Source organism: Tyto alba, unplaced genomic scaffold, assembly GCF_018691265.1.
Source record: "Tyto alba isolate M040663 unplaced genomic scaffold, T.alba_DEE_v4.0 Super-Scaffold_12, whole genome shotgun sequence".
NCBI classification, from domain to species: Eukaryota; Metazoa; Chordata; class Aves; order Strigiformes; family Tytonidae; genus Tyto; species Tyto alba.
Genome location: NW_024881274.1, coordinates 6,957,334 through 6,980,959, shown reverse-complemented (window position 1 = coordinate 6,980,959; position 23,626 = coordinate 6,957,334). Strand labels below are relative to the sequence as shown.

General features: G+C 60.5%; 4 protein-coding genes across 4 annotated transcripts; 2 read left to right on the top strand and 2 right to left on the bottom strand.

Moving 5' to 3' along the window:
* Positions 1-307: 307 nt before the first annotated feature.
* Positions 308-7,799, bottom strand: LOC122152776 (tubulin gamma-1 chain). Its single transcript, XM_042787085.1, has 11 exons — positions 7,680-7,799; positions 7,291-7,403; positions 6,587-6,754; positions 6,270-6,338; positions 5,255-5,334; positions 4,524-4,650; positions 3,673-3,759; positions 3,272-3,421; positions 1,829-1,981; positions 1,373-1,534; positions 308-1,002 (listed from the first exon to the last, which is right to left on the bottom strand). Exons 1-11 carry the CDS (start codon positions 7,726-7,728, stop codon positions 805-807), a joined length of 1,356 nt encoding a protein of 451 aa, XP_042643019.1. The 5' UTR covers positions 7,729-7,799; the 3' UTR covers positions 308-804.
* An 89-nt stretch (positions 7,800-7,888) lies between these two features.
* On the top strand, positions 7,889-15,975 carry RETREG3 (reticulophagy regulator family member 3). The gene is made up of 9 exons (XM_032985918.2): positions 7,889-8,180; positions 8,850-8,956; positions 10,193-10,223; positions 11,352-11,478; positions 12,183-12,267; positions 12,696-12,833; positions 13,337-13,416; positions 13,781-13,913; positions 14,444-15,975. Exons 1-9 carry the CDS (start codon positions 7,960-7,962, stop codon positions 14,875-14,877), a joined length of 1,356 nt encoding a protein of 451 aa, XP_032841809.2. The 5' UTR covers positions 7,889-7,959; the 3' UTR covers positions 14,878-15,975.
* Positions 15,976-16,145: 170 nt separating this feature from the next.
* LOC116959948 (PSMC3 interacting protein) lies at positions 16,146-18,484 on the top strand. The gene is made up of 8 exons (XM_042787084.1): positions 16,146-16,256; positions 16,396-16,502; positions 16,576-16,665; positions 16,736-16,847; positions 16,931-17,076; positions 17,519-17,572; positions 17,880-17,939; positions 18,011-18,484. The coding sequence occupies exons 1-8, from the start codon at positions 16,223-16,225 to the stop codon at positions 18,068-18,070; spliced, it is 663 nt and encodes a 220-aa protein (XP_042643018.1). The 5' UTR covers positions 16,146-16,222; the 3' UTR covers positions 18,071-18,484.
* Positions 18,485-18,670: 186 nt separating this feature from the next.
* Positions 18,671-23,373, bottom strand: MLX (MAX dimerization protein MLX). Its single transcript, XM_042787083.1, is given in 9 exon segments — positions 18,671-20,255; positions 20,744-20,945; positions 21,379-21,457; positions 21,460-21,477; positions 21,730-21,829; positions 22,043-22,149; positions 22,589-22,678; positions 22,792-22,828; positions 23,252-23,373. Coding segments are annotated over 9 exon segments (756 nt in total). The 5' UTR covers positions 23,318-23,373; the 3' UTR covers positions 18,671-20,198.
* Between the last annotated feature and the right edge of the window lie 253 nt (positions 23,374-23,626).

Here is a 23,626-nt window from a genome sequence, read left to right as displayed (position 1 = left end):
GGGGCCTTGCCCCTGCCAAACCCGAACGCGGGCAGGGCGGTGCCGGCTCCTGGCCCTGGTCAGCAGCGCCGGCAGGTCCTGCCAGTATTTCTGGCTCTGCCGCTGCGGCGGCCCCGTGCCGGCTGGGGCAGGGCCGGCCCCGCACACCCCGGGGCGCGCAGGTGAGCGGCAGCCCCGGCCCCGCGCTCCCGCCGAGCCCGGCGGCCACCGGGCTGCGACTGCGCAGCGGGGCCGGCCGGCTGGGCAAGGCGAGCGCTGGCCCTGGCACCGGCTGCAGCTGCTCGCTCCAGGAGCCGTGCGGGCTGCGTCAGTGCAGGAACAGCCTTTATTAAAGCAAAATAACCTACAAAAATATAGATACAGCCTCTGTGCCCCAGGCCTGATCTGGCAAAGGAGGAGCGAGGCTCCTGCCCAGGGCGAGGACTGGCTCAGCCACACAGGACCCTTGGCTGCAGGGGCCGCACGCACCCAGCTCTTGGGGCCAGGCCTGTTCCAAGCCCCGGGGTTCGCTCTCATCCTCCCCCGAGCAAGCATTGCTCCCACGGGCAGAGGTTCCCTCCCAGCACCGCGCGCAGCTGCCCCAGTCCCGTCCTGGGCCAGGGCCCGTGGTGGAGCGGGGGCCGTCCCCCGCCAAGGCTCTTCAGGGGCAGAGCTGCTTCCGCTGAGCGTGTGCGTGCAGCCGGCGTGAGGACTCTGCCGCGGCCGGGCAGCGCGGAGGGGTGCTAAACGTGGGCACGGCAGAGACAAGCCCTGCCGGCGTGCGTGGAGGTGGCCGTGGGACCCTCCCGTCCCCTGGCAGGGCACTCACTGCTCCTGCGTGCCCCAGGAGATGTAGTCGGGGCGCGTGGCCGCGTGGTACTCGTCGATCAGCTGCTGCACGATCTCCCGGGAGTTGTCCAGCTCGTCGAAGTTGTCCTTGAAGATGTCCTCCTTGCGGAACTGCTCCAGGAAGGCCTCCCGCTTGCGCAGCTTGTCGTACTGCCGGCACGTCCGCTCAAACAGCTGGAGAGCAGCGCAGCGGTCAGACGGGCCAGCGCTCCCCGGGGACCCCGCGGGGCCCACCCTGCTCAGGCTGCTGCCTTGGGGGGGGCAGGCAGGCAGCCCCGTAGCTGCTGCCCCACACCCAGCCAGCACTTGGGGTCGGCTCGTGCTTCCGAGGCTGCCGTTGGCCGGGGAGGGGGAGGCCTGCTGCAGCCGGCTCCGGGGGGACGGCCCAGGGGCGCAGCAGGACTGACGGGACCCCGCGGACCTGTGCCCCAGCTGGGAGCGGGCCCCCCTCCCCGCATCTGCAGGGAGGTGGCTTTGCCAAAGCCCCAGAGAAGACGTGTTTGCGACCGAAAGGACGCCAGCGGCGTAGAGGGAGGGCACTCACCGAGGAGATGTTGGTGTGGTTTGCCATCATGAGGCCGCTGACGCGGTGTGCGGACGGCAGGTAGGGAGACTTGCGGGACAAAGCCACCTGGATGCTGGCAGGACCCCAGGGGATGAAGTTGGCCAGCTTCCTCTCCCGGATCCGCTGCAGACTCTTGTGAACCTGGTGGGATGAGAGCAGCAAGGGGCAGCAGGGTGGTGGTCCCAGCAGAGCCAGGAGCTGCTCCTTGCAGGACGTACGGCCTCAGGAAGGTGGATTTCAGCCAACGGCAGGCAGGGAGGCTCACTGCAGCAAGGGACCAGTGGCCTTTCCATGAGGCCAGGGCCCACACAGGAGCAACTGGGAGGCACCGCTCAGTCTGGCCCCGGGATCACAGCATAGGAAGACGGTGACCATGCCCTTCCCTGGCAGGCCACGCCATTGCCACCAGCATCTGCAGAGGCCACGGGCACTCACCTGCGTAGGATCCACCTCCCCCTGGATGATGTTGAGGATGGCAATGTAGCAGTGGTTGGTCTGCCTGTCTCGCCCTGTGGACACCATCACGTTTTTAGGCTGCAGCAACCTTCTCATCACGTCCAAGACTGTGGTCTTCCTCACGCTGGCCACCTGCAAACACCAGCCTGGGGTCACAGGGAGCCGGCGTGCTGCTCGCTTGCCCTCCCGCTGCCCCGCACACACACACAGGGGCGGAGGGCAGCTGGGCAGAGAAACCCACGCCCGGGGGATGGAGCCACATGCAAAGCCACATGCAGGACGGGGGAATCCCAGAGTCACACAACAGGCACAGCCAGGCTGAGGACTGGAGCGTTGGCAGAGGCTCCGACACAAGGGCGCCGAGCCGCTCCCCCAGCAGCACAGCAGGGGCTGGGGGCGAAGTTCAGCTGAGGGACAGGTTTCATGTTGTTGTTGCTGTCAAACTTCTGTCCTGTTCCACTGCCGAGGCAAGGAGCCAGGCTGGGGGACAGGAGGAGTGGTTCCACACTGCACCCCCTCCCCACCTCGCCCTGCACGGAGCCCCTGGGCACACCGGCCACCGCCGACCCCGAGGGCTGGCAGGGGCTTTGCCCGGCTGCTGCCTGCCCAAGGGGGCTGCAGCCAGGGCCGGCACCCGCAGGAGCGCCCGCAGCAAGGGCAGCTTGGCGACGTGGCAGCCCCGCTCCAGGCACCGGCTGAGCCCTCCCCACACTCCTCCCGGGGAGGACAGATCACACACTCGATACCCTTTTCAGAGCCAGCAGTTTTTCAGATTTGCTTCTCTGAGTAACATCCTGAGGAAATGCACACGAGAGGAGAACAGCAGCTGTTAGCTCCCAGCAGAACTGAGACACGGCCAACGCAGGTGAGCGCCTCAAAACAGAACTGTCCCGGTCTCACTGGGGGGGCTGAGGGGGCACTGGCTGGGGACAAGCTAAACGCAGTCGGAAGTGTTTGATGCAGCTGAGGGGTGGCAATCCCCTCCCAGAACACAGATCAAGCCGCGGGAAGGGGCTGATGCCCGGAGCCCACAGTCAGTCTTGGCATAATGACCAACAGTGTTGTGACCCACACAGCTGGGCCAGTGGCCCAGCGGGGTGGCAGGACGGGCAGGGCCGCTTCGCTGGGCTCGCTCCGACCGTTCCTACGGGTGGCCTTGTCAGATCAGACACTGTCGGCTCTCCCATAGCTGCTGGGCCGTCCTGGTGTGTGCAGCAGGTAGCCCAGCGCAAGCACAGTTGCCTGCTCACGTCTGATTCACATCACACGCGGCTGTCACGTGGCGCGGGCACGCGGGCCACGGATTTGGAACAGGCAATTACAGCTCACACCAAGACCATGGGGCTGGCGGATGTTACCAGGTGAGGGTGGCAGCGCCTCCTGCCCCGGGGAAGGGGAGGAGTGCCTGGCAGGCTGCCTTACCGACTGGTCGGTGGTGAGCGGCGTGTAGCCCGTCATGAGGAAGTGCAGCCGGGGGGTGGGGATCAGCGAGGCAATCAGCCCAATGAGGTCGTTGTTCATGTACCCGGGATACCTGAGCGTGGTGGTGCTGGCAGACATGATGGTGGAGACCTGGGGGAGAGGACGGGGTCAGCGTCTGCGTCACCGCACGGTTGGAGGGCGCGTTCAAAACCTGCTCCACGCAGCCGTGCTGCGGGAAGCTGGAGTGCCTGTGGAAGCCGCCCCTGGGGAGGGCAGAGGACCCTCGCCCACGGCTCCAGGCTGCCCACCACCGCGTCCAGCCCACGGAGCAGGTTCAGACCAAATGGAACACAGTGGGGAAGCCCCATGGCAGCTTCTCCAGAGGGAAGAGCCCTTCTCACCAGCTGGTTGATCTGAGAGAATGACGGGTTCTGAATGTGCAGCCGGTCGGTCGCAATCCGATTCAGGGCTGTGTTGTCCAGAACCACCTGCAAGAGAAAAATGGGCTCTGTGAGGAGCCTCGGAGGCAGCCTGAGGAAGGGCAGCCCCGGCCACGTGTCTGAGGGCACCGCCTGGCCCAGCACAGGCCCCGCGTGCCGGCGGAGCCCTCCGCGGCAGGTGGCAGACACTTGAAACCACAAGCTGACTCATCTGTGGAGCGTAACCAACACTGTCAATGGAAGCTCTTCCCTCCCATCTTGGCTGTGCTCCCCAGCGCTCTCCCAAAGAGCACTGCCTCTGGGCCAGCACCTCGCAGCAACCTTCAGCCCCAGCGGCCCTGGTGCAGCCGCTCCTGCCCTGCCGCACGCAGAGGTAAGCTGGGAGGGACCAGCAGTGTCCTGGTCAGGACCTGGCCGAAGGCCCTGGTGCGGGCTGAAGACGCTGCCTGGCTGGGGCTTGTGGGTGCTGAAAGCAATGCTGGAGTTCACGCAGAAAACTGCGGTGCAACTAGGCAGAGGAAGCACAGCCAGTCCTCGCTGCCATGGGAAGATTCTGCTGGATCCCAGGGGCAGAAATGCCAGGCCGGACAGCTCAGCAGGGGTTAGCACAGAGCCCTGGTCCCTGGAGCTGCCGCATCTGCTCAGCCCTTCTGGACAGGGCGGTGCTCGTTGCTGTGCCTGGGACTTCGCAAGCGCATCGCAGGCTGCTGCAGCACTCGCCCCAGCAAAGGTGCGGCTTTGAGCGGCTGGGGACAGGGCTTCCACGCAGGAGCTGGCTGCACTGCTGGCCTGACACGCGGCGGGACTCTTACCACGCAGTCAGCATTCTGCGTCAGCCTCTTCAGCGTCAGCAGAGAGTTGTACGGCTGGACTACAACATCGCTCATCTCATCCTGGTTTGGGAAAACCGAGTAGGTCTCCACCAACTTCTTGGGATACCTGGTGAGAAAGCCCAGCCGGCTTGAGGGTTAACACCACCAAGCCAGCACTCTCTCCTCCCCCAAGCTCCTTTTTGCAGTCTCCAGGGCTCAGGACAGCAGTGAGTCACCAGCACTGCATGCCAGAGTCAGGCTCCCAGGGAGGGAGAATTTGTCCCAGCAGTGCCTACCCCAGCAGTACGGGAGCAGGCTGCCAGACAGAGCTACAGGCGAGGCTGAGCCATCCGCAGGCTGATTAAGCAGCTGCTTACAAGCCTTTTCAAGAGGCTGCAAGCTGAAACAGGCAGGGAACGGCAGTTCAGAGCCCACAGCTAGAGCCTCCCACCCTGCCCTGCACAGTCAGGGTGTCGGAAGGCAGCTGCCTGATAAGAATGGCTGAGGGAAGGCAGAGTTTGGACAGCACAAGTCCAGTTTCAGAGCCTCTGAAGTCCCCAGGCGTATCAGGAGCCATCCCTTCCCCGGGCAGCGTGCCAGGGATTGCACAAGACAGTGTTTGAGTGGGGGCGGTGGCTCTGAGTCAGCGCTCTCCAGCTCCCCGCTTTGGCAGGGTGCCTGGGCTGGGCCAGACGCTGCGGTGAGGGAAGGGGACAAGGCTGAACACTCACCTGTCATTCAGCCTCTCCAGGAGGTAGGAGCCCAGCCCGGAGCCCGTCCCACCAGCGATGGAGTGGCAGAGCACAAACCCCTGGAAGAAAGCAGAACGCGGGCAGCTCAAGGTCCAGCTCAGCCGCAGGAGCGGGCGCGCTGTGCCACCGCCACCACCTCCAGCAGAGACTCGCCAGCCGGGGCGAGAACCCCCCTGTGACAACTGACAGCACAGAGCCAACGCCTGCGGACGGAGAGGAGTTTAGCCCTGGCTCCCCCAGACCGCAGTGACAGCCACACGCTCATCAGCCCGCTCCCGCCAGCGTGGGTGGAATCCACGTCTCTGCACACACCACAGAGTGCAACTGCTGCTCAGGAGCCTCCTGGATTCCTCCTGCCCCAGACTTCAGAATAGCTCCAACGTCACCTTCAGGGTCCAGTCGGCCATACAAAGTGGAGGTACATGTTCTCAGCCCTTTCCCCGGGCCCTCCATGCCATTCCCCTCCTTCTAGAGTGCCCAAGGCCAGCCTCCCTCTGCCCAACTTCGGGGCAGTTCCCACCTGCTGCAAGTCCCACAACGGGCTGTTGGATCTTCTGCCAGTTTATTTTACGATGACATTTTCCCTTCCCCCATTGCCATGTGACAGCCTGACACAATCACCAGGTTTACAGGGACAGTGGCCAAGCTCCTGCCAGAGGCACACGGCAAAGCAGCCGAAGAGCTTTGGTACCCCTGGTGCCCCTTTCACCTGGCTGGAGAGAAAATGAAGCTGCAGCTGCCTGCGCTCACTCTGGGGATTTCAAAGCACTCAGCAGCTCCGGGCCTAAACACCCTTGTGCAGGCAGAGGGGCAGCAGGTGCCTTGTTCCAGCAGAGCCCTCCCAACCTGCCAGGGCCTTCACTGGAGCACAGGCAGGCTGTGTCCTCCTTCAGCCGACATGGGGGAGGGCCACGGGAGGGAGGTGCCACAGGGAACGGAAAAAGCACCACAGTGCCTGCAACTCTTCCTGTGCACTGTATCCTGATTTACTTACTTCCAAACTGTCGCTCCCATCAGCCTCTCTGTCTATTATGTCAAAAATGTCTTCATGGATTTTCTCTCCCTGCAAGAGAGACCAGACCAGAATTTGTTCCTTTCCCACAGAAAATGGAGAAAAGCTCCTCAAGTCTGGTGTGAAGCCAAGTCAGACTGGCAATGTAACCCTGTGCCCAGCGTGCCACAGAGACTGAGGTGTAAGTCCCTGCCAAATGACGCGGTATGCTTCAGAAACCGCGTACTGAGCCTGACATGATAAAGCCTCAAGCCTAACGAGCTGACCTGTGTTTGCACTAAGAGCACCAGAGATGTTACCTGTGAGAAGCCACTGGCCCAGTTGTTCCCAGCTCCCCCTCCATGCTCAGACAGGTAGATGTTCTCTGGGTTGTAGAGGTTGGCGTAAGGGGAATTCAGGATAGAGTGGATAACTCGGGGCTCCAGGTCCAGCAGCACAGCTCGCGGGATGTAGTGCTCATCATCTGCCTTTAACAAGGAGCAGTAAGATCATGATGCAGTCGCAGCTCAGTGCTGCTTCTTACTGCAAGTGTGTGTGCCACCCCCTGGCCGCGGGAGAGCACGGCACAGCTGGCGAGGGACAGGGAGGAGCAGGAAGGGAAACTTGGTATGTACAGCCTGTCTGTAATGCAGCATCGTTACGCGCCTCAGAGCATATCCTGAACGCGGGGCAGGTGGATGGGGGCGGCTCTGCCCTAACGAGCTCGCGCTCATGGCGGTTACGTAAGGAGGTATCTATGGCAGCCTCAGCCTCGCGATTCTGCCTCCACAACATAGCCATCTCCAGAAACTGGGGCGCAGGCAGGAGCACTGGGCTGAGGCTGCCACTCAAACCATCCCGGGAGCAGCGTCAGCCCCCCAGTCCCTGACCAGGGGGGGCTGCTGGAGGGAGCTGAAGCGGCCACAGACGGCCCTGCCGCCTTCCCCCGGGCACCCAGCAAGGCGGTGACGAGGGCAGGCGCCTCCCGCAGCGCAGCTTGCCCAGGCGGGGGCTGCGGCAATACCTGGTAGAAGAAGACGTCCTTGCGGTCGGTGCCCTCGGTGGCGAACTCCTCCACGATGCCCTCGGGGCTGATGCCGTGCTCGGCGCAGAGCTGCTTCCAGAACTCGAACCCGACTGGGGGGGCCGCGGTCAGACGGGCCGGTCCCGGTGCCCCGGGGCAGAGCCGGGAGCGGCCCCGGGCCCCGCCCCCGCGACGGGCCCCGCCCCCGCGACGGGCCCCGCCCCCGCGACGGGCCCCGCCCCCGCGACGGGCCCCGCCCCCGCGACGGGCCCCGCCCCCGCCCGCGACGGGCCCCGCCCCCGCCCCCCACAGCATCCCGGCCCCGCCCGGGCCGCGCTCCCCCGGCCCGGCCCGGCCCGGCCCCGCCGCCGGCCCCGCCCCCCACTCACTCTGGTTGCCGCACTGCCCCAGCTGCAGGGTGATGATCTCCCGCGGCATGGCGGCCGAGGCTCCGCGCCGCTCCGCCGCTCCGCCGCTCCGCCCGGCTCCCCGCCGCCCCGCCGCGCCTCCCGCCCGGCGCCCCCCGCGCAGCGCGTGCGCGCAGCGCACTTCCGGGAGAGAGCCCGCTCGGCCCCGCCCCGCGCGGCGCCCGGGCAGAGGGCGGCGGCCGCGCCTGCGCCAAGATGGCGGCGCCCACCCGGGCCCCGTTTCCGGCGGCCGGGGGCCGCCATGTCCGGGCTGGCGGGCCGGCGGTGCCGTGAGGGAGCTATGGCGGCGGCGCGGCCCGGCGGGCCCGGCGAGCGGCAGCGGCGGGTGCAGGCGGTGAGCGCGGCGCTGCGGGGCCGCTTGGGGCCCTACGAGCCGCTGCTGAGCGCCGCGCAGGCCGCGCTAGTGTGGGAGCGGCCGGGCCGCAGCGCGCTGTGCTGGCTGGCGGCGCACGGCCTCTTCTGGTGAGCGGGCAGCGGGGCCCGGGGCCGGCGGGACGCGGGGCCCGGGAGCGGGCGGCTCCCCCGCGGCCGCGCCCGGTTCCGCGGGAGCCGCCGGGACGCGCGGGGCTGCCCCCGCCGTGGCGGGGGGGGGTGGGTCTCGGGTGGGCGCCGGCGGCCGGGAACGGCCCCTCGGCTCCGCGCAGGGCAGCCGGGTCCCCCGGCGCCGGCCGGGAGCGGGGGGGCGGCCGGAGGCGGGACCCGAGCGGCTTCAGCCCGGGGGCCGTTTGGGCGGACGGGCGGGGGCCTGGGAGCGCGGCTCTGCTGCAGCTCCGTCCCTCTCTGCCTGCGTTGCCCTGGTCTCAAAGCACGACTTGCCAGCAAGCCCCAAGCTGTTCCGCGGAGGGGGAGGAAGGGCAGCAGGTTCTGCTCGCCTCTGGCAGGTGAGCTGTGATCCAGGGCTGTCGCGATAGACACGACACGAGCAGATAAGGGTTTCTAAAGCAGCCTGATCCGCTCCCCACCGGGCAGCCTGCCTGCTGACTGATTAGCGCTGGCTCACTTTGGCCATAACTGTAACGGGGAAACTGGTTAGCTTTGAGTTAGTTTGCGTTTGGTTTTTTTTTTTGTGTGTGTGTGTGTGTTTGTGACGCAGATCTGGTCAGTACCGATTTGTTCCTTTCTTTCCCATAGGTTTTTTGCTCTGACTTCTCTTCGCTTGCTGTTCCTGGTTGCATTTACCCTTATAGTAGTAGTTTGTCTAGATCAGTGGAAGAACAAAATATGGCCTGAAATTGGAGGTAAGTTGCAATATTTGAGTTGATACCAGCAAGTCAAGCATGGGTTTTAGCCCTAGAGGCGTATTGACTGCTTCATTTAGAGATAAATAGTTAAAATCCTGGGTCTTTTGCTTTGTGAATCTAGAAGCAGGCAAGAACACTTGTAGGCGCTTTCTTCCTGGAGCTGGAAAATCCTAACCTACATAAGCATAAGAAGTCCTTTTCGTGCCTGTGATACTGGTATTTGTCTCCTAATCTTGAAACATCTGGTGTACGTGAACTAGTGCAGGTTTTGAAGCAGTGATTCACCTTTCAAGCATGCAGTACAAGAACAAGAAATTGAATTATATGTGGAATACGTCTGGATTTTTCCTCAGAATTTGTAATAAATTAGCTTCATGTTTTAGGACAAAGAGGAGTCCCAGCCTTGCTGTTGAGTAGAGATTCATTTGAAAGGAGAGGCACCTTAGTGGCTGTTAATGAAGTTAGTCTTAAGCTTTCATTAAGCAAAGCAGGTCTATCTATCGTTTGTGATATTAATATACTAATGAATACTACCATTCTTAGCAGCTCAGGATTTCATTGGCTTTGCACGGACAGGCTGGTTTTGAAGCCGTGTGGATGGTTTGCATGCTCCCAGAGGTGTTCCCTGACTAACTAGCCGAGTACAACTCCCAGCTTTCTGCATCAACTCGTGTTCTCTGTAGTTCTTGGGAAGACATTAAAGCTTTCCTCAGTGTCTAGCAGCTTGGCTCAGGTTCTATAGCTGAAGTGTTCCTACTTACGAGGAGGTGTCTGTCCAGCTCCCTCATAACCTTGATTTTGGTTTTTCAGGGTGACTGGTATGTCCCTGGGTCACTTTTCAAATCCCAGCCTGGGTGAGGAAGTAACAAAAGACTTAAATCTCTGATGCCTCTCAGCAAGCAAGCTGTTCTTCCTTCACCATCTGGTGTGTGCAGGGGAAGGGAGGTGAAAGTGGTACTTTTTGCTATTACCTGTCAGTGTAACCAGAGCAGCCTTCCAGACAGTGTCCAGCAAGCGTTGAGGAGCCACAAGGAGACTCTCTTGTAGTCTTGTACTGTAACACATACGTGTTCCAAATGTGTTATGGGGTGATGCATCTCTGGTTCTTAATTACAATTAATGTCTTCTTCAGGTGTTCCCCAGCTCATTAAAGCTTTACTTAAATCCCAAGAGCTAAGCATTCTCATGGCAAATTCCTTGCGACTAATGTAGTGTCTGTTCTTAATATTTTAGTGGCGAGACCTGACGAATTAGACAATGAGAGGTAGGAAACTAATGGAATCCTCTGCTGGTTGGTACTTTGCTGTGATAGCGTGTAATTATTACCTGCATGTGCTTGTAATGTTGGCTCCTCTGAGCGAGAAAGGAGGGGGAGAAGGGAGCTGCTTAGCAGAGGGAGGATGGAGCCCTGGACTCTGTCAAGCTATTGTCACAACTTTTTGACTGGCCCGAACCAATACGTTGTACTTAATCTTTGCCTTCATGCTGGCCTTCAGTAGTGCTTGCTTCAGTGTTGTAAAACTTCCCCTGGACCCTTAAGGTAGAGGCGCTGCCTTAAAAGCAATTCCTTTTGCACAGGCCTCCAGTAGCAGGAAAACAGCATTTCTTCTGGAAATAATGAAGTCTTCTGAGACTCGACAGGGAACGTTTAACAGGCTTGTTCCAGAAGTTGTTACTGCATAGTTATGATCTGACTGCAGCATTAATAATGGGTTGAGAAATGTTGGGGTGTTGTCTTGATAATAACACCTTCCTCTCTCTGGGCACACCTTTCTGCTCGCCTGTGCTGCTGAGCCCCACTGGGTGCTCCGCTCCTGATTAAATCACTTGAGCTGTTGCCAAATGTCAATTTAAATTTTTTTTTTTTTTTTTTTTTTTGCAAGAGGCCCAAGTACAAAAGGAATTGCTCTTCTTAACCTTCAAGTACTTGTGACTAGCAGTTAAGAAGCACTAATAGAACTTGACAAAGACAATGCCTCTGAAGTAACTGAATATACTAAGTGAGGTACAAGGCTGCCTGTAGACCTTGTGCTGAATTCTTGGGGGTCGCAGTTGACCAAATAAATGCAGAAAAAGCAAATGGATTTGCTTGATTTGCTTCTGCACTGCCCTTTCCCTCCAGTAGCATGGAAACCAGTCTAAGCCAAAAGACTGAATGGCTGAAATTACTGCTCCTTAGCTGCTGTGGGAGAACTGGGACACTTGTAGAATGGTACGTAGCAGTGCTGCTTTTGGCAAGGTGGTGTTCTGAAGGCAGGCTGACCCTTATCTCTGGAGCTCAGTGGCTGGGGGAGAAGAGAAGGTAGTATTGAGACGAGTGTTTGTAACAAGCGACTCCTGCACTGATGTCAACGCAGTAATATCTGTTCCCAAATTCTTCCCTTCACTGCAGCTGGGGATACGTTCACCCTCGGCTGCTCGGAGTGCCAGAACTCTGTCACCATTTGGCTGAAGGATGGGTGGCTGGGACCAACTTCTTAAGTAATCTCTTCATTTTCAAGAGGGAAAACCCTGGAAAGGTAAGAATGTACAGAGCTCAGCAAAAAACATATTTAGTGTGGAGCCTCTGCTGACCACTAGTATCCTCTTGTGGTTGCATCCAGCGTTGGCTGAATGCATTCAGACACAGGAGGTTACCACGGGAGGTCTCCCACAACAACGTGCCTGTTAAGTGCTGGAGAGGAATAGAAAGCACAGGCAGAATAATCAGGTTGTGGAGGAGGGAGAAGGAAATGCATGTCGGCATGTTGATTGCACTAGTGAAGTGAAAACGTAGCTGTTCCTTCCGTAGGTTTCTGGCTTTTTAAGTGTCTGTCAAACTCATCTACCTCTTTGGACTTCCACAGTTTGAGAAAGTGTGTCAAGTTTATTTTCCTTTTTCTTCTTTTTTTGAGGCTTATGCAGAGAGGAACCTGTAACATGGTGGTACTGTCCTTGTCCTTCTTACCTTGAAGAGTTCTGTCGTCTCTTGCCTCTTCCTTGCTTTTAGCATACCTGCTTTGGGAAGCTCCTCATATGCTGAGGCAGAGGATGCTGCCTGTCGCTCTGAAGCCAGATACCTCCTGTGTCTGCACTAGTCCTAGAACGGGGTAGTTGGACATTAGCAAGGCTTTGCTATTGTTAGAACTGTGTCTTGACCTAGAATCTGCAGAGAACAAGACAGTCAGGAAATGAGTGAATCCACTGCTTAACCCTGGAAACTCACTGTCTCCCATGTCTTCAGTTTTGCCTTCTAGTGTGTGGAGTCTTTACTTTCCTGGCTGTCCTGGGCCGGTATATCCCTGGACTTTTGCTCTCATACTTGCTGTGTAAGTAGATCTCTGTGCCAAGTACAGACTTACAGGAGAAGAGGGGTTAGAGATGAATGGGATCTGAATGTCCAAGGGATGGGGCTCTTCTGCTCAGAACAGAAGCTTGTGTGAATGGCTTTAAAATATAAAATAATACATTCTGCCTGGAATGTGGTGGTTCTTGTCCAGGACTCTAAGGTCTCTGGTCCATAGAGAACATGTTGGAGTGCTTAGTGACCATAGATCTGAGCACTAATAGGTTGACCTCTCAATTTTGTTAAATTGGCAGAGGTGACTGCACCAGTTCTAACAGCCTCCCATAGCGTTGCCTTCAGTACTCAGATCTCGCATACCGTGTGCGTGTTATACTGCGTCACAAAATGGGCAAGATGTTTGCCAAGTAGCATCCTGAACAAACTTCTAATCAGAGTTCCCACTTACCCCAGTGCTCTTCATCCTGCTGTGGCCCCTTGCTGTGTACCACAGACTGGGGCAGCGCATGTACATGAAGCTGGAGCCAGCTCTGCAGCGGCTGGATTTCAGTGTTCGAGGCTACATGATAGCAAAGCAGCGGGAGAAGCAATGTAAGTTTCTGTACTTTGTTTCTGACCCTTGGTACCTGAAACTGCCTGCGACTCAAGCCCCTGGTCCTGCAGTGGGATGGGGCTGCGTGTCTGGCACAGCAGTCACTCCAGCACCCTTGGCAAATACTTGCCACTGCTTTGGGAAGGAAGCAAGGCAGCTCTGCCTCCGCAGTCATCTCCCAGTGAGCAGTTGGTGTAAGCTCTTCACAGTGCTGAGCTGCTCCGTTTCTCAGCTGCCAGAACTGTGTGTTCCATACTGCACTTGCACTGAAAAAAAGAGGAAGGACTCAGTGCAAGGTATCTGCTAAACATGTTCATCTCAGCAAAAGATCTGCAGCAGCCCAAGTCAGGAATGATCACGTTGCTCTGCTGTGGAACAAAGCATGCTGTGTTGTGTCACGTCCAAGCTTGCCAGCTCAGGGTCTTTCTGCTCTGCTGAGGCTGGTCCTGTACAGACCCCTGTCCTAGCACCAATAATAAGCTTTCACTCTGGTTTCTGGCAGTGCGTCACCGATCCCTTAATCAGGAGGCTGTGGATGATGGGAGTGACAGTGAAGAGGAGCTTGCTGCATTCTGTCCCAAGGTAACAAAAAGTCTTGGAAGTAGAAAAGCTCAGCTGAATAGAACAAACTCACTGCATTGCGTGGACGTGCAGTCCATGGCCCTGTATCCAGCATGTTCTAGCCGAGTTGTGATGGAAGATCAGATGAGGATATTCTCCTTTTAGAGAGGTCTTTCCTATTCTGTCTCGGTCAGGTATGTCTAGAGCTGCTTGTACCGACTACAGTCTCCTAGGCTGGGAAGTAAAGTGTGAAATGAGCCTCAGATGCCAGCTTCCCGTGAGGACTGGGTTTAACTGGTGGCCACTGGATCACGTGTTTTGCCTTGGGGCACAGGAATGAGCTTTCCAGTATTTGATGTTTTCAATTTTATGTCCAATTTCAAAGCTGGATGACTCTGTGGTCGCCAAGGAACTAACCATCTCTGACTCGGAGCATTCGGATGCTGAGGTTTCCTACACTGAAAACGGGATGTTTAACCTGTCGAGAGGCCAGACTCCCCTGACAGAGGGATCCGAAGGTGAGAGGGGATGGGCAGCTTCTGGAAGGTGTGGAGTGCTGAGCAGGCACCGGTGTGACGGGTTGGAGGGAGGGAGCATTGCCTTCTGTCCTTGAGGTCTAGCTGTTTGATGTGTCTTGCTGACTAAGATGAGATGCAACTACCTGTTTTTTCAGAATTTGAGCTTCCTCCTTCATTCCTGTGGTGCTTTAGTAGAGCAACGACAGCTGCTCTTCAAAGGCAGATCCAGCTCGGCCAGTCTCTGGCTGTGGGGATACAGGTTGCAGCGCAAAGTCTGGGAGGGGGCACTTCCCTCTGGCAGAAGGGAAGGTGTCTGGTTGAGCACCTGCATTCCTTGTGGGTGAACTGGGAGGTCAGCAGGCATCCCAAAGAGCTGTATGGGGGGAAGATTAAAGAGCGTTTGGTCTGTGAGATGACAAGAGACGGTCTGTCTTGGGGAGGTAATGGCCCAGCTTTTGTGTGCTGTGCTGCCCTCGCCTGCGGGGTCTTTGGCGTGTACTATGTATTCAAAGCACTTTCTCCTCTTCTAGACCTGGACGGTCACAGTGACCCAGAAGAATCTTTTGCTAGAGATCTCCCTGACTTCCCTTCCATAAACCCAGAAGCAACTGGCATAGATGACGAAGATGACACCAGCATTGGGATCCCAAGTCTGGCTTACCGCCCACAAGTGACAGAAGATTTGCATCTCCCTTATGACCAGGAAGAGTCTGGTGCACTGCCATCTGTACAGAATCTTACTAACAACATAGCTGGATTTGTCACCAGAGGGATGATACAGCTTGCGCTGTCAGGAGCCCCTCAGCCAGGCTCCTCACGTGGCGACAATCCCCAGAGAGGTGCAAAGACTTACCTCAGAACGGCCAGCTCAGACTTGGACACTGATGCGGAAGGGGATGACTTTGAACTGCTGGATCAGTCCGAGCTGAACCAGCTGGATCCTGCTGGCTCGCGGGGCCAGTAAGCAATTCCACCACTTCCCTCTGGTTTTCTGTTGCGCATCGTGGAGGGAATCCTGGAAGGAAAAGCCTTGCACAGTTGTCTCGATTGTCTCCCGTGTGAGTATGAGTGACGTGATAGCCAGTCCTGGCTGGGAACACCACTGTGACTTGTGACTCTGTAGTCTCGCTTGGATTTTAAAATAAACTACACCGGTAATTCATAGGGAAAAGGCGTTGATGTGATAGCTCCACAATCACCCATGCGTTGCCCTGCCCTGTCTGCCAGGATGCTGCTTGCTCCGAACTTCTTCACATAAGACAATAAATCTGGTGTCTGCAGCTCTAGAGGCCACCGGTCAGACCAACGTAGCATGGCCAAGGACAATCTTGAAGCCGACCTTCCGGGGCTGATGCGTAACCAGGTGAACAGGATTGGTTTCCCCTCAGATTTAGTGTCTGGGACTTAATGCTATTCTGTCTTTAAGACAACTGTTCCCCGCTCCTAAAATGTGCACAGAATCCAAGTCTTCTATCCCAGCAATATCCAGTTCTGGGTAGAAACACACCCCTCGCTCCTGTTGTGGACACGACGGTGTGCAGCCACAATGTTTGTACTTGCAATGGCCACTCATCTCCAGTTCCAGCTTCCTAGTGATGCTATTTTGTAAGAGACGTACTGGCAATAAGACATCTACTGTGATGACTAGAGTCCTGCAAAGAACATCTATATGTGGCAGCTGTTCTGTGTCGCTTTCCTAAAATAGCGGACGAGCACTTTGCTAAGAGCCCCCGTGGACAGTGGCAGCGCTGCACGTCCCCCCGCGCTGCCCTCGGGGGGCTGCTGGGGCCGGGAGGCGGTGGAGCTGCTCTGCCCGGCTGGTTTTGTTCTGGCCTCGGGGACAGCCCGCTGCCTCCTGCCCTGTGTCGATGCCAGCCCGAGCCACCCGTGACTGGAGAGCTCGTGCGTGTCGCGGTCACGGAGACAAACCAGCGACCTCCGTGGGAGAGACGCTCTGCCAGCCGGGGGTCCCGGCCCCCCGCCCCTACCGCCGCTTTTTCTAAGCCATAGAACCGGGTTCCGATCGCGTTTGTGCAGCAAAGAACGTGCCTCTTCAGGGAAACCCCTTTCTCTGCCTCTTTCCGCCGGAGGGCGCTGGCCGTCGGGTGCCCGCGGGGCCGTTAGGCGGGGGGGGCGGCGGGACCGCGGGCGGGCGGCGGGACCGCGGGGCGGCCGGGCTAGCCCCGCCTTCGGGGCGGGGCTTCGCATCACCCACCAATGGGAGCCCTCCGCTCGTCCCTTTCCCCGGTGGGCGGGCGGCGCGCAGGAAGTGCGTCACGCCGCCGGACGGGAGCGGAGCGGGGCGGAGGATGAGCAAAAGCCGGGAGGGGCCCGCGGCGGGCGGTGAGGGGGAGAACGGGCGGGGGAGTAAATAAATAACGGGGGGGGGGGGCGGGGAGTAACGGGCTGGGAGTGAAGAGCGGGCGGGCGGAGAGTAGCGGGCAGGCGCCCCGCTCCCGGTGACCGGCGGGCTGTCCCGCAGGGGGCGCCGCCGCTGTCCTGCTGCGGTACCTGCGGGAGCAGAACCGGCCGTACAGCGCCCAGGACGCCTTCGGGAACCTGCAGCGGGAGCACGGGCTGGGCAAGGCGGTGAGCGGGGCCGGGGTCGGTACCGGGGGGCCGGGACAGGGGCCCGGGGCCGGCTGACGCGCTGGTCCCGCAGGCCGTGGTGAAGGCGCTGGAGCAGCTGGCGCAGCAGGGCCGCGTCCGTGAGAAAACCTACGGGAAGCAGAAGATCTACTTCGCCGCCCAGGTGAGACCCGGCCCCGGGGGGCACCCCCGCTGGCGCCCGCCCCGCCGACCCCCCGACGGTCTCGCCGCAGGAGCAGCTCCCGGCCGCCGGCGACGCGGAGCTCCGCGGCCTGGACGGGCAGATTGCCGCGCTCTCGGCCAAGGTGCAGGCGCTGCAGCAGAGCTGCCGGCACGCGGAGGCGGGTGAGTGGGTCCTGCCTGCCCGGGCAGCGGCCGTGGCTGCGCTGGCACGGGTGGCTCTGCCCCGATCGCTGCCTCCCTTCCAGAGCTGAAGGACCTGAACAGCTCCATGACGACCCCTGAGATGGCCAGAGAGGTCGAGGAGCTGAGGAGGGACTGTGCGAGTTACGCAGAGAAACTGGAGAGGATCAAGTCTGCCAGCAACCACGTGACTCCAGAAGAGAAAGAGAAGGTGAAGAACTGGCAGGGGCTGGGCTGGTTGTACCAAACCCTCCACCAGTCACCCAGTGCCCAGCCCGACTGACACTGGGAGGACAGAGGCACAGGGACGTGTGGGCCCCGGGCTGCTCTGCAGAGCCCGTGAGGAGCCTCAGCCCTGAGCACGATGGTGACACCGCTCGGGGTTTTAGGAAACGGCCTGAGCTGCCTTTTCCTTACAAACTTTTTCTTCGTGCAGTCACCCACCGGTTGGTGAACTCAGTTCTCCTTGGCTCGGGTGATCTGTTTTACAGAGAGGTTCATGTCCCTGCAGGGGCTTCACGGGCCACTTGTGCTGTTAAATAACCCTCTGGTGGTAGCTGGAACATCTGGGGGGTCCTTGGCACCAGGCACTTCCCGGCCACGGGCTCACAGCAGCTCCCTGGTCTGTTCCCACTGTGTCTTGCTGTCTGCAGGTCTGTGGCGAGCAGAGGCTGTACTGCCAGGAGTGGCGGCGGCGGAAGCGCATGGTAACGGCGGTGCCACCGGGCAGGGTGGGTGGGCAGCGCCGGGTGGGCGGTGGTGACGGCCCTGCGGGGACGCTGGGTGCCATCGGCGCGGGGCTGGGGGATCAGCTGGGCAGCGCGGGGAGCTGAGCACCCTGGCGCCGTGCGGTGCTGAGCGAGGAGAGCTCGGGCGACCGCTGGAGCTGCGGAGCAGGGAGCAGGTTTGGGGCAGGCTGGCGGGTACCGACGCTCCCTCGGGGAAGTGCCCGCGCTGCGCGGGCCGGGCCCTGAGCGCTGCCCCACGGCCCTCCCTGCACCCCTGTCTTGCCAGGCGACCGAGCTGCTGGAGGCCATCCTGGAGGGGTACCCCAAAAGCAAGAAGCAATTCTTCGTAAGTACCGAGGCCGGCTGGGCTGTGGCGGTGGCTCTGCCGTGGTGCTGAGCCGCTCCGTGCTGGCGCAGGAGGAGGTTGGGATCGAGACGGACGAGGACCACAACGTCACGCTGCCGGCAGCTGTGTGAGCCCCAGGGACCAGAAGCTGATGCAGCAACTCAGCTGTTGGGTTGATTTTTTTTTTCCCCCTTTTGCGGGGCTTGGGCTTGTCCTGCTTATTTGTTTGTTTTAAAATGCTTTGCAGCTGGAAGGGGGGGGTGGAGGGACTCAGCCTTGGGCCCTCTCAGCATCTTGCCGGCGGAGGGAACGTTATTTCTCCCTGCCCTTCAGGGTGGCCCCGGGGGGCTGCGTAGGGGAGGGTGCAAGTACACGGCTCTGCGGCCCCTGGGGTTGCCCTAAGAACAGAAGTGAGTGCCTCAGCAAGGCCAGTGAACTTGGGACTGTTATGGCTGCAGAGCTCTACCACTGTTTCACCTGCTTCCCACAGTCTGACCGAGCGGTACTCGAGAAGCTGACACATTAAACTCCAGGATTTTGGTTGAGCTGTGCTTTGCTGTGGTGTTTCTCTATTCAGAGAGTGTCGGGGCAGGGCTGGGGAGGGTGAGAGCCAGGAACAGGTAACCTGAGCCGCGAGGGCTGGCCTGGGCTTCCAGAAACGAGTCCATCTCTGACCAACTCTAGGGGTAGGCGCTAGGAACTCAGCAACAGCAACAAAAGCAGAAAAATCATTAAAACATTCAGCAAAATTTATGTAATTACTTTTCACAATAGAAAAATACATTGCTTTCACGTGTGAGGTCTGTAAAACTCCACATCTTCCCAAGGCAGGAGGCAGCTTCCAGCAGTGCAGCTCCAGGGGTTCAGCATGTGCCCCTCGTTCAGCCACGGAGCCCTGACCCCCCCCCCGCTCACCTGGGAGAGGGATTTGTGTCACCACGAAGCAGCAGCGTCCCGCTGAGGCACAGCCGCCCCTGCGTCACTGCAGGGTTTGGCTCCGGGGCCTCCGCTGCAGTGCAGCAGAAAGGGCACCCCAGTGTGGGGATTGAAGACTAATTTTGTATAAAAATCAACCATCTGAGCAAGTTCTCTGCTACTAACTGTGGGTAGAAGCACTAGCTTAAACATTCTCCTGCTGCAGCGCTCAAACTACGTAACCTGGAGCCAAGTGCTACCTCCTCAACAGTGGAAAAACTGTAAAATCAATATCGACTGCCCTGGTGTGGGAGCACAGCTGTGATTACAAAGAACAAATCCCGCTGCTGGTGTCACCGCGCCGGAGGGGCCCCGGTACAATCACTTGGGCAGCGGCTGCCCCACACGGCGATGACAGCAGCGGCCTGTGACAGGTTAACAAGTGTCCCAGAGAGCACGTCTGCGAAGCTGACACTGGTAATACCTCAGTATGATTTCAGTGATTCACAAAAACAAAAATCAAATCCAATCAAGGCTGCTTATGTCTATGTGTGCGTCTAAGTTCTAAGGAGGAGCCGCGAGAGCTTGTGGCAGCGCTGTCACAGCTGCTGAACCGCTGCCCTGTTCAGCACAGCCACGTCAGAACCTGATGACGGGTGAAGCCAGACACGTCGGGGCGCTCACCAGCGTGAGCGGGTGAAAGCTCCCTCCTGTCTCCCTGCCAGGGCAGCAGCAGAGGTCACGGCGCCGCCGGCTCCGCACCAGGGAGGTCGCGGCTGCCCGAGCATCTCCCTGGCAGCGACGGGCTCGTCCTTCAGGCAGCTCTGCCAACGCACCTACACAACCCGAACCCCTGCCCCCCCCAGACCACCCACGGTTACAGGAGCTGCCTATTCCGAGTCTGTTTTAACAGAAACCAACAGCTTTTAGCAGCCGTTCGTGTTTCATCCCCCTCCCCCGGGATCAGAAGGGCTCGTGTCAGCGCCCTGAGGTTACAGAGCGGCTCCGCTCCACAGCGCAGAGTCGGGAGCGCAGGCGACCCCCACCACGCCTGCCCGGGCTAACGACTCTCTGGCACCCTAAAAGACCTCTCCTCAACACACACCTTTTTCCCCTCCTTTGCCAAGTGCCTACAAATATTTGGTAGTATCAACTGTGACAGTACCTGTGGAGCAGAGGTGTCTGCACAGCCTCGTTTTGGTTTTGTAGTTAATACAATAAATAATTAATTCAGAGAAGCTTTAAAAACAGCCACGAGGGAGACGGCCCAGCCCTTCCTGGCGCCCGTCACCCAGGCCCCTGGGCAGGGGGTGCCCCAGAGCTGCCGGCGCTGCAGGGGAAGGCTCAGTACAGCTGACTCTTCAGTTGCTGCAGGACCCCGATCACAATGTCCCGCAGCGTCTGGGGCAGGAGGAGACACGGTCAGTCGTTCGCTGGTGGGCGACTCCCGCTAGAGCCTGGGGCCCATGCCACAGGCACCCCCCTGCACCCCCGGGCTGCCCAGCCCCCCACACCCGTAAGGGCAATGCTCCCACCCCGGCCCTGGGCCCCAGCGTCTCGGGCAGCTGCAGCAGCGCAGGGACCCGGCCCTGTGCCCTCCCTGCCCCGCCCAGGGTGTGAAGGGGACCAGGCAGGACCCTCCTGAGCTCTGTCCCACCCTGGCCAGCTTTCAGCACCAAACCAGTCCGGCAGCTGGGAGCGGCTGGGGCTCAGGCACCATCTCTGTCCCCCCCGTGCCCCCGCGCTGCCCCAGCCCAGCACCAGTCACAGCCAAACGCTGCCCTTTCGGAAGCCCCGGGAGAGGGGACGGGGATGCCCGGTCCTGCGCAGTGCGCTCTGCCCCGCTCCCTCTGCCATCGCCACAGCCCGCCCGCTGCTCCCGCGCTCACCTGGGGCTTGCAGTGCTCCTCAATCCAGCTGAAGACACACGCTGAGAGCTCCTGGAAACTGGTTACGGAGATGGAGGCATTGAAGGACTGGAACAGGGAATCCATAATGCCTTGGAAAACATTGAACTTCACCTCATCGGAGACCTGGTCCTTCCCCTCATTCGGGTTGTCCTGATGAGCTTTCACAATCTGCTCGTAGTTCCTGAAACAAACCGAGCGCCCCGTGTTCAGCAGCAGAGTGAGGCCTCCCGTGCCCGGCTCCTGCTCAGCTGTGGGGACAGAGCTCTCTGCCTGGCACTGACCATGGAGAACTGCTGCAGGATGGGGAGAACCAAGAGTTTGCAGAAAATCCTGCAAGTAAATAAACACAGGGAAGCTGCAGCTGCTCCTGACGCTGGGAGCAGGTTCATCTTCTGACTCAGATCCACCTTCATACTAAACTCCACCAACTGACCCGAGACAGACCCACACTAACGAGCCGCTGGAGGAGAAGCGAAGGCAGCGGGCAGGGACAGGTTTGGTACTGCAGGAGCCGGGCTGCCTGCGAAGCACCGAGTGCATCCGCAGAGCCTGGCAAGGACAGCGGGGAAAACAGCCGGAAGAGGAAGGCAGGACCCCGACAGCTCTTCCCTTACACTTTCATGATCTTCAACGCCATCACGTCTTTCCTGAGGGTAGAAACTTCCTCCTCTTGCTTCTTCTTTTCCTTGTGCAGAACTGGATGTAGTCAATGGCTGAGCATGAAAACACAGAGTGAGGATTTGAGAGCACACACAAGCGCCCGAGATCCCCGCAGGGGGTGCCCGAGCCCAGGCAGCATCAGCTCCCGGCTGCACCGATTCTCCCTGGGGAGGTGGGGGGGTGGAGGTGGCCAGTGCCTGGGCTTCCCCAGAGCTTCGTCACACCGGAAGGTCCAAAAGTGCTGAACTTCCATGCTTTGAGGGTTGATAGCACCCCCCTTCCCTCTCCCCACCCTCAAGACTCACTCTTCTGGAGGACGATGGCCTTGCTCAGCTTCTGGGAGCCTATGGAGAAATCCTGCTGCTCGCAGGTAGGAACGATGGCCTGCAAGTCATCGTAGCCTTTCTGCGGGGAAGCAGAGCCACAGCACGTGTATTTGGAGGTCAGCAGTGAGAGAGTGGTTGTTTCAAAAGGTGCCAGATCCCAGCTCCCACCAGGCAGGCAGCCAGAGCCAAGGTGGCTCCCAGCACGCTGCTGTCGGGGTGGATCCAGCAGCAGAAGGGAGGGGAAGGTGCTGTGAACAGCGGGGTGCTGGGCGCCCGCAGCCTCTCGGGTTACCTTGATGGCGTCTCGCCTCTTCTGCTCCGCCTGCGTGTGCGCCCGCCTGCGCCAGTCCTTGTACGACTCCTTGTAGGACTCCTGGTGATAATCGCTGTCCTCGTCGTCTGCGTGGAGGGGACTCGCCTGAGCGTGCAGCAGCCCGGCTGCCGAGCTCCCGGGGCGCAGGGGGGGCTCCGCGGGCCCCGGCCACCCCCGCACGGCCCAGGGGCTCAGCGCCGGCGGCTCGGGACAAGGCCAAGCGCTGCGAGGGGCCCCGCCAGCCCGCTCGCTGCGCAGCTGGGCAGGGGGAAGGTGCCGGCAGCTCCCTTGGGGAGGCGTCAAAACCCGACCGACTCCCAACGCCAGACACTGCTGGAAACCACAACGCCCCGGCACTGTCCCCCACCACCTTCCTGCCCAGGGTTGAATCCTGCCCAGGCAGCGAGGGGGGGCAGCCGCGCTCGGCTCAGCTCGGGGAGCAGAGCTGGAAGCCCCGCAACGTGCTGGGCACCTGCAGTGGGCAGAAAGACCCGTGGTGACAGCAGCCAAACCCCACAGACCCACCTGTGTTGGGGACAGAAGAGGCGCTGGTGGAGCCAATGCTGTTGGCTCGTGACACTATGCTCCCTTTCCTGGCGTTTTCCATGAAGAGCGCTGGAAGAAGAGGGTTCCCGCAGTGAGCGAGGGGGTGTGGAGGGATGGGGGGGTCGGCGGGACCCCGCTGCCAGCCGGGCACAGAGAGGGTGCGGGGCAGCCCGGGCACCTACCGGCGTCCAGGCCATTGTCGCCGTAGGCAGCGTCCACCTTGCGCGGTGCCGCGGCGGCGGGAGGGGAGATGTCAGCTGGGCTGGGGCAGCGAACCGCGGCCCCCCCAGAGCCCCCCAGCTCCCCCTGGCCCCCGGCCCGGCTCCCCCCGAGCCACTCCCTGGCCCATCAGCCCCAGAACCCTCCGGAACCCCCAGCCCTGCTCCCCAGCCCCGTCCCGTCCCCCTCGGCCCCATCTGGAGCCCCCCGACCCCCAGCCCGTCACCCCCCAGCTCCCGGTCCAGCTCCCCTCGGAGCCTCCCGGCCCGTTAATCCCAGAAGCCTCTGGAGACCTCCGGCTCCCCCCGTCCGCCCCGGCCCGTCCCCCCTGGGCCGCCCAAGCTGCACCCCCCGCCCGCCCAGTGACCTTCGGCCCGCGCCCCTCCCGCTCTCCCCGGCCCCGGGCCCGGTGAACGGACCCACCTTCGCCCACGAGTCCTCGGCCGCGGCGCCGGGCGGCTCCTCCATCTTCCGGCCGCCCTCGGTCATGTGACCGCCGCGGGGGCCGACGGGAAGCGCAGCCGCCCCCGCCCCCCCCCCGCGCCGCCAGGGGGCGCCCGCAGCTGGGCCGGCCCGTGCCGCCCCGACGTCACGGTGACGCACGGCGCTGGGGGGCGGGGCAGCGGGCGCGGGGCGTGTCCCCGGGGGGCAGAAAGCGGGGCGGGAAAAATGACTTGTCTCGAGCGGGATAAACGGCCACAAAGAGGGCGGGGCCCCGAGCAGGGATGACGTCAGAGTCCAGCCGGGCCCCGCCGAGGGCACCGCGGCCGTGGGGGGCTCAGCCCGGGACCCGCCGGG